The sequence below is a fragment of the Quercus robur genome, chromosome 2 (assembly GCF_932294415.1).
Source record: "Quercus robur chromosome 2, dhQueRobu3.1, whole genome shotgun sequence".
NCBI lineage: Eukaryota > Viridiplantae > Streptophyta > Magnoliopsida > Fagales > Fagaceae > Quercus > Quercus robur.
Window position 1 is genome coordinate 83,632,475 of NC_065535.1, and position 9,697 is coordinate 83,642,171.

Below are 9,697 nucleotides of genomic sequence, written 5' to 3' on the forward strand. Positions count from 1 at the left end.
TTGATAAAATTTACGAACCAATTCAACTTGTCCTAAAGCCTTTTAGTTTGAGAATGTGAACTTTTATAATCTAAGGCAAATTTTCAATTTTTTGATAAAAATCTAGAATATAATTTGTAAATGGAGAAAAATTCACTAATAAAGTAATAAGTTCAAATGACACCTAGTTCATAAGAATAAGATGATGATTGCAATCATCAATTCAAGATTCAAATGTGTACGATAGATAATTTCAAAAAAAAAAAAATCAAAAAAACATTTTTTGTAAATTGATGTAGTAAATTGTGTAATATCTTTAACATTTTCCTATTCAAATTATTCTTATCATTATGGGTAAAAAAAAAAAAAAAAAAAAAGAGAGCTTGAAATGGCCAAATAGCATCAATATCCACAAGTTATTCATAGAGATAGGTACAAAGTTTTCCATTGGCATAATAGCATCCTAAGAGATTCTTCTCACCTTTTTAATTCTTTGATTTTTGACTGTAGATCCCTATTTTAGCTTTTTAATGAAGCCTAGATCTAGCACATTCATCGTAAAGGGCCCCAATGTGCAAATTTTTTGGCGAAGGATGGAAACAATTATAAGATCTTTTTATGTTGTATTATAATCCTCTTTTTTGTATTTTGTACCAGTTTTTGGCTAATGCTTGGGAGTTGTGGTGTTCACCAAACTGCACAACCACAACTAAACTGACCAAAACTGCTCACAAAATGGAGTAACTGCATGGCAATTGGTGGTGAAAAAACCGCATCACACCTATATAAATATTTATACATATATATATATATATATTATATAAAGTAATACTGTTATAAAATATGATCCCTTTCACACTTAAAAACTTGTTGATCTACTCATCAGCCCAAAATAAAAGAAAAATCAACCCAACATTTTAAAATTTGGCCCAAAACAAAGGAAAATTCATCCTTGGGTTAGATCAATCTAGCCAAAAATTTTGAAAACGTTCCAACTCATAATCGACCAAACTGTATTGAACTGCAAATGTGACTACAAAATTAAATTGTTGTACAGTGATAAAAATGGACAAAAATCGCACCATGAATACCTCTATTTGGGGTAGGGGTGTAAAAAAAGCCGATAAATTGAATGGACCGACTGAAACCGCTTGAACAAAATTCAATTTTTTTCATGTTTTCTTGATTTTATTTGGTTTTGATTTGAATTTTTGAAAAAATTGAAATTTTTGGTTCAGTCTCGGGTGTAGAAAATATTAATCCAAACTGAACTGAAACTAACCTATATGTATTAAATATTAATATGTAAAAAATATTTCAAAAATTATACTAGTAGTTTAGTGGTTAGGACACACATGTTTCACCATTTTATCCTAAGTGTGATCCCTATAGAACACATTATTTATTTATTTATTTATTTTTTCTCTTCTTATATCAAAACTACGTCGTTTTGGGTTTGTTTTTAAACAAACCCTACTCAACTTTCTATTCTCTCTTTCTCCTTGTCACGCCTCCCTCTCTCTCTTCGTCAACACTCTCTCTTCGCTCTTCACTTTAGCCTTTGGTTGTTCTTCTGCCTCTGTCTCTCTTTGTCTCTATTATGCCCCCCTCTCTGTCATAACCTACTCTCTGTTTTTTTGGGTATGTTCTTTGAATCTTTTTTTTCCTTCTTCTCTTTTTTACTTAATTGTGAGCTGTTTGTTTGCGGAAAAATATTTTTGTTGTGTTTGCTTGGTGTTTTGGCATTTGGGTGCTGAGAAATTTTGAAAAAGTAAAGGAAAATAGTTTTTTATTCTCTTTGATCTGTTTGGTTTCTAAGAAATTAGAAGAAACTGAAAACCGACCAAACCGTACCGATTGAAATCTAGTTAGTTTGGTTTGGTGTTCCATCCCTACAGTTCAATTTCGGTGCCAAACATGGCAAAATTGAAAATTTTAGTTTGGCTGAAAAGTTGCCTTTCAAATTGACCGAAATTGACCGATTACACTCCTAATTTGGGGTGTTATATACCTTAAACTTTGTAGTACTTAATTTTATCTTAATAAATTATTTCTAAAAGTAATATTATAGTTGGGGAGAAGGATTTCAATCCTAATTTGAATTTGAGCTACAAGGCTCTTTTTCAAAGCAAAAACCAAATATGTAAAGCGCGTGCGGATCAATCATGGAGCTTTAAAAGTAGTGCGCGTGGGAGCGTAGAGAGTAGTATCCTCCAAAGTATTTATAGTCAAAGTGTAAAACTTTCGAGATGGCCAGTTACACGCTTCAATTAGTAGCCCAACCAAACTTAAAAAACAAATAGAAAAAAAGAAAAAAAAATTACACACCAAACTGAATGACGGAACAACTATTTGAGAGAACAAACTCAACAGCGCCGCTGTAACACAAACACTTACACAAAGCAAACTGAGGCACAGAACAGAAATAATCACTCAAAAGCCCAAACAAAACCCTCTCTCTGTTCCACAAAGTCACAGAGAAAACGACCGCCAAAACCGCCCACTCTTTCTTCCTGTTATGCTTCTTCAATCACTTGCGTACTGAAAAGATAGAGAGAGAGAGAGAGAGAGAGAGAGAGAGAGAGTGTGTGTGTGTGTGTGTACGAGATTTTTTTTAATAAAGAGAGAATAAGAGTGGTATGGGAGTGGAAAAAGGTGAAATTTATTGAAAGAAAGCAAAGAGGGAATCTTTTTTTGTCTTATGGCATGCCTAAGGAAGAAGAAGAACACCATTGAAGGCCTCATAGTTGATGATTCTGCTCTTTTCTTGGTCCACCCCACCAACCCACTTGCCGATCTTTGTCAAAAATTTAATCTTTTGTTGCTGATTTTCTCTCCAACTCAATGAAAATCTTCTGGGTCCTTTTCCGGTTTCTTACCATGTTCTTGATCTTCTTCTCTTCAATTGGTACTTTCTGTTACTCTATTGAGTTTCTTCTTGAAGTTTATTGTTATTGGGCTGTACTGAGTGTGTTTTTCTTGCTATCTCTCGTGACTGGTTGTAATAGAAACTTCTTGCTTCTTTTGGCCAATGGGTCATAGTATTGAGATAATTACTGAGAGAGATCGATTCATCTTGAAAATTGGGATTGTTTTTCTTTATAAGGGGTTGCTATTTTTAGATTGATCATTCAAAATTTTTTATGTTATTGTTTAGTGAACTATTGGTCCATAATTTGAAATTCTATTAATTATGTTTTTTGGTTTGTGGTTCTCTTGGTCTTTCTGTGTTTTGATTGAGTACTATTTTTGGATTTGGAGGAATTAGTATAGTTGTGTTTGTAGGAACACAAAAAAATCCAATTACAAATTGCCACGTCGCCTATCAAAGACAGAGATTTCTCTACCGTTTATTGTAATCAATAGCAGTGTTCTAAAATTTGTAGTATTCTACTGTTTGACCTTGTTGTGTTAATGCTAATTTTCAATCAAAATTGATGTATTCTCTCATGCATGGATGCTAGTCTGCCTCCTTAATCTATATCAAACTTTGAAGAAGAAAATTTTGAATCCGATTCTGTTGTACTTTTAGTTTTCTGTCAATTTCATTAATGATCATATACTGTAAGTAGATAGAATTCGTAGAAGGGCTCATGAGACTCGTGAAAACATAAGTCGAACAAATCTGCACCCCTTAACATATAAAGAAAAAGAGGTTGGAAAAAAGAAATAAGGAATATGGAAACTAAAATGGTTCACTAAGCTAAGCATCTCAGATTGGCCAGTATAAATAAATACCACTTGAGTCTCCTTGATCCATTTTTTTTTTGTCCATGTTTTGACTGATTTTAGATGCAAGGTATGGCACCTAAGTTAGTTTTCATCTATTTTAACCACATGACAAAGTGGTAATGGAGTTTTTTCTGTTTTTTTCCAGTTTCTCTGACAGTGCAAGGATTCACTGGAACCTATGGAATAAATTATGGACGAATTGCAGATAACATCCCTTCACCTGATCAAGTTGTGACTCTTCTCAGAGCAGCAAAAATAAAAAATGTAAGAATTTATGATGCTGATCACAGTGTATTAAAGGCCTTCAGTGGAACTGGGCTTGAATTAGTGGTTGGACTTCCAAATGAGTATGTGAAAGACATGAGTGCCAATGCAGATCATGCAGTGAGTTGGGTTAAAGAGAACGTGCAGTCGTTCCTTCCAGGGACAAACATTCGTGGCATTGCTGTGGGCAATGAAATTTTAGGAGGGGGTGATACTGAGATGTGGGCAGCTCTTCTGGGTGCAGTGAAAAATATTTACAACGCCACACAGACGCTTCATCTATCTGATATTCAGATTACCACAGCACATTCACAGGCTGTTTTTGCTAATTCCTATCCTCCCTCTTCTTGTATATTCAAAGATAATATTGTTCAATATATGAAGCCGCTCTTGGAGTTCTTCTCACAAATTGGTTCTCCTTTCTGTTTAAATGCTTACCCGTTCTTGGCCTATATGGGTGATCCAGAGAATATTGATATTAATTACGCTCTTTTCCAGTCAACCCAGGGGATTGATGATACAAAAACCGATCTGCATTATGATAACATGCTTGATGCACAGATTGATGCAGCATATGCAGCTTTGGAAGATGCTGGATTCAAAAAGATGGAAGTCATTGTTACAGAGACTGGATGGGCGTCACGTGGAGATGACAGTGAAGCTGCAGCCACAGTAAATAATGCAATGACATATAATTATAACCTGCGGAAAAGGCTTGCAAAGAGGAAAGGAACCCCTCTTAGACCAAAAATGGTGGTGAAGGCTTATATTTTTGCAATATTTAATGAAGATTTGAAGCCTGGTCCAACTTCTGAGAGAAATTTTGGACTGTTTAAGCCTGATGGGAGCATTGCGTACAATATTGGGTTTCATGGGCTTAAATCTTCATCGGCAGATACATTGCTTTTGTCTTTGAAGGTATGAGGTTCCTTAACACCTGACGAAACGTCTATTTGCCTGCTAACATCTAAGGGATTAGTTTACATTTTGAGGTCTCTCTTAAGAATAACAGATTTGTTTTTTGGGAGAGAATGCTATGGGAAACATCTCTCTTAAAAACATAAAAATTATTATGAAAAAGATCAATTTAAATCTCACTATATTTCTTTCTATCTCTTTGTCACTGAAATGCTATTATTCTGCTGGGCAGCATTTTTATTTATTTATCTTTTGTGTACGGGAGATTATCATATCAATAAGGGTAAATATATGGGAAGAATATATGGTGAGTTTGGATTTACATCCCTATTTGTTCGGTGTTAAATTATTTTCAAAAAACGTTTTCTGTATTTTATAGTGTTAGGTGCGACTGAAAATGTTGGTTAGTGTAAAATATTTTTGGAGGTCAAGGAAAATAATTCTAAATGATGGAAAAGTTTTATGCTTTTCAAAACCATAAAAAATATTTTCCAAAAGAAGCCTTGACTTTATTTGCATCACTCTCACCCTTTCAACTCCTCTACTACTAGTATGACCCCCCCTCCTCCAACATCAGTGACGGCCGCTAACACCACTGTTTGGGAGAGTTAATATAACATTTAGGGACATTACTTGACTTAAGGGCACACTATTGGTGATGGTGATATATGACCCTTGGATTGTTAAGAAAAAGGCTTCCATTCAACAAGGAGACTAATTGAAGTGCCAAAAGTCACTTGGTAGCTAGAAGACTCACACGTGAGGGGGGAGATTTGTTGTGATGTTCATGTGTGAGTAGTGAGTTTCATTAAGGAGTGAAGTCACACTAATGAGAAGAGTGAGTAGTTAATATAACACAGTTAGGCTTATAATCACAAGCTTAAGCTTTTGGTTAAGTGTTGTCCCTATATGTTATATTAATTGCTCAATTGTTATCTTCCGAAGGTGTTAATCTCTCCAACAACCACCACCTGGCTGCCAATGGGGCCCATCCTCTGACTGGCCATCACTGCTTGCTTGCCTATCCTAAACCATTAATCACTGTTCGTCAACCACTGTCACACCATTTCTAGCCGCTAGCTATCACCAGTCATTGACCATTGCTGCCACCACTTTCCTTGCTCCAACTGCCACTGTCATCGGGAATTTTCAATGAAACCAATTGCTAGATAATTATTGTTCGTGTTGCAACCAAATATTGGAAAACAAATTCATTTTTCTGGAAAGCATTTTCCACTGAAAATATTTTCAATAGGAAAACATTTTTTTTCTGAACTAACGGAGTAAGCACTAAGCATCAGTAAATTATCCTGCTAATAAAGACTCATAAGAGATAGGCCATAACAAATAATCATTGTATTAGGAGATTGCTCTTGTTAAAGATGTATTTACCCCACCCTAGAAGTTTTCCTTATATTAGAAGACTCAAAGATATTCAGTCTACCCTACTCTTATGCATCTCTTCTTGTATCTTTTGTATAGTGTGTGTTTTGCAGTTGACCTATTTTTTGTGCCTTTACTAAGTGGATAGAAAAATATTCAAAGAGATCTTTCTACTTCAGATCCTTGTAAGAGCCCACAAGGGCTTCTCTGGACCATCACTGAGGTGGATTTAAGAATTCCAAGCAAATAGTGACTTTGAGGTTGGAAAAATTGGGGAATTTGTCCCCATGTGGTTGTATTAGGTCTAGGAGGAATTGTGGATTTAGGAATTAAAACTTTTCGAAAGAAGGGTTAGGGTTCAAGGAATGATTAGTAGGAAAGGGAAAATATTTGATTTTGGATAATTAAAAGGATAATGTGTCTTATTACTCAAAACGCTCAATACTTTTATTAATCAACTCCTCTTATTTGAGTATGATAACACACTTATCGGGGACTAAATCTAAACTTTTCTTAATAGATAATAACTACTTTGACTACTAACGCTCTGTTTGTTTCGCTGGAAAACTTTCTATAAAGATAGTTTTCCACATTTTCCAGTGTTTGGTAGCACAAAAAAAACCTGGTCAATGGAAAACTATCTTTGGTCAACGGAAAACCCTAATAAAAATAAGGCTTATTTTCTATAGGTTGTTTTCTAAATTTTTTTTTTGGAAAACAATCTCTCTCTTACGCATTGCATCTTCTATAAATATTACCTTCATCTATAGCCGTGGGAAACATAATTTTTTGGCGCCTTCTCTCTCTCATGGTAAGTTTTCTCATTTTTTCTCTCTTCCCTTTGCTTTTTCTCTCCTCACACCCTCACTGTCTCTAACTCTGGTCTCTCCTCTTCCCATAAATCTCTCTCTCTAACTGTCTCTCTTCTCTCTTTTTTCCATATTTCTCTTCCTCTCTATAACACAATTCTCTGATTAGATTTTTTTTCCTTCACTGATCGGTCAATAGCTCCAACTTGCAAAGGAAAACAAATTTGCAGTGGTAATTATTTCATTCCTCTCTACCAAAATCCCAATTCTTTGCTTTAATTTGAATTTCAAGCTCGATTTTTTTTTTCTCTAAGAAATTTTCGGTTTGATGGATTCTAGGCAGAAGTTACTTCTTTTTCATACATAAAGTGCAAAAAAAAAAAAGAATGAATAAAGTAAAAGATGAAAATTTCAAACATAGCACCCATATTGCTCTAAATTGCTTTTACATGGGACAATTTTTACCATGGACTAATAATATTGTTATATAATGAATGATAATTGTTTAGGAGAATTGCAGTTGTTGGCAAATACTTTTTTTGTTGGTAGATACCATGCAGTAATGATATATTATACAGTACATTATGTAAATATATAATTTAGAGTAATATTGAAGACTTTTGGTTGACCATAGTAGACAATTAGTATACCAACAAAAAGAGTAGACAATTAAAAGTTATTGAAAATGTATTCCCCTGTCAAATATATATATATATATATATATATATATATATATATATATAAACAAATGGTTGATATATGTGTGTGTGTGTGTGTGTGTATTTACATTACTGTCTATATAAATAAGGAAGATGAGTAGTAGAGATCATGAAAATTTGACAACTAATTAATTTTGATTGTATCTATTGTCAAAACTTTAGTATGAAAACCAAATTCATTCTTAGTTTTTTATTTATAATGATTACATTAGTTAGTTTACATAATATACGTGTTTTAAATTATACAAGAAATATTTTAAAAAAAATTGCATACCAAACACCAGAAAACATTCTCAAGTTCATTTTCAAGGTTGTTACCAAACACTGGAAAATGAAACAGTTTTCTAGAAAATGATCTTTGGAAAATGAATCATTTTTCAGAAAACGTTAATGCTGAAACAAACAGAGCGTTAATCAAATTCTAATTGAATTGAAAACATAAAAAGACCCATAAACTAGATAAGACTTGCCTATTGATAAAAATAAAACTAAACTCAAGACCCACAACTGACCCTCAACTCTAGAGAAACCAAATAAAACATAAATTAAAATACTAAAAACCTAATTAACTACAAATGGGGACTTATTATTAGGCTTTGCCATAAACATAATCTTAGGCTTCCAAAGAGGAAATTTTTGTTTTCTCTAACCATGCTATGGTTGTGCCATCATACTTTCTTCCCCATTTAGAAAATCTAGTTTGCTCAACATGTGGGCTAAGAAACTGCCCATACACATGGTCATATTCCTTCATTGAGTCTGATTATAAGTCATGTGGACACTAGCAAGTGGACTCAATGGCTTGAAAATCTGAACAACAATTGATCCTTTCAAAGGGTTGGATGAAATGTAATTGAAGTTCTTATTTGTTTTTATTCGTCATGTTTCTTGAAGAGAATTTAAATTCATGGAGTAATGGTTCAAGCTATCTTGAGTACCAAACACTCAATTCAAACTTGACACAAATTCTTGTGGTTGAGAAGTGGATTTTAACCCATGTGACAGAACTCTCAATTAAGAAAATCTATGTGCTTTACTGTTTTATCCTTCATCCTCCCCCTTTCTCTCTCTCCCCCCCCACCAAAAAAAGAAGAAGAAGAAATAACCCATAAAAGATGTTGCTTTATCTTGAAAGTGGTAGAATGAGATTCTTTTTCCTACTCCATTAAAAGAATGTTGAAGGGAGTGTGAAACTATCTTTTTGTCATTTTTTGGCTGAATGAAAGAGTTTTTTTTTTTTTTTTTGGGGGGGGGGGGGGGGGGGGGGGTGTGGGGGAGGGGGAAGATGCAGCTGGGGACCCTACCTGGGTGTAACTATTGTAGTTTCTCTACCCACTGAGGAACTAATGGCCCTAGATAGTAAGGGGAGTGCAAGCACTCTCTCAAATAGATTGAGCTATGCTTGAGGGACTTAAATAACCTTTCTGTGTTTGCATTTACTCTTTCAACTTGGTTCATCATTCCATCCAAGTGCTACCTTCTTGTTTGGTGATTTTTGTTCCTTCTTTTCACTGGTGCAGGATATTCGAGCTCAAGATTGGTCCAGGCCCCACTTCTTGGTATCAGTAATCTCAGCAGTGGCACTGCTTGTGTTCTTAAGATAATGAATGAATGAAAAATGTCCAGGCTTGCCAGACCAGCAAAAGGCATTCAAAAGTTCATGATTTGGTACTATTTCATGTCACACTCCAGAGACAGTACATCATTGATCCTTGTCTTCAATATTTGCTAGAAATTGGTGATTATTTTTTATACGTCTCAGCAAATGTATATTGGTTTTTGCCTTATAAAACCGTTTCTTTTAATCTGTCTATTTTGCATTCTCTCATTGGCTTTCATCGGTTTAAGTCTTTCGTGGACCCATTTATCTATATTTGCTTGTGTTCTGTACCA

At 34.3% G+C, this 9,697-nt stretch overlaps 1 protein-coding gene across 1 annotated transcript; it reads left to right on the forward strand.

Moving 5' to 3' along the window:
• The first annotated feature begins 2,252 nt into the window (after positions 1 to 2,252).
• Positions 2,253 to 9,697, forward strand: LOC126715413 (glucan endo-1,3-beta-glucosidase 11). Its single transcript, XM_050416005.1, has 3 exons — positions 2,253 to 2,887; positions 3,857 to 4,893; positions 9,325 to 9,697. Exons 1-3 carry the CDS (start codon positions 2,824 to 2,826, stop codon positions 9,406 to 9,408), a joined length of 1,185 nt encoding a protein of 394 aa, XP_050271962.1. The 5' UTR covers positions 2,253 to 2,823; the 3' UTR covers positions 9,409 to 9,697.

Bases quoted from the DNA above. Each gene is read 5' to 3' on its own strand.
- LOC126715413 (XM_050416005.1), top strand. From the start codon at position 2,824: ATGAAAATCTTCTGGGTCCTTTTCCGGTTTCTTACCATGTTCTTGATC. The intron at 2,888-3,856 runs GTACTTTCTGTT...GTTTTTTTCCAG, and splicing joins GATCTTCTTCTCTTCAATTG to TTTCTCTGACAGTGCAAGGA. The intron at 4,894-9,324 runs GTATGAGGTTCC...TCACTGGTGCAG, and splicing joins CATTGCTTTTGTCTTTGAAG to GATATTCGAGCTCAAGATTG.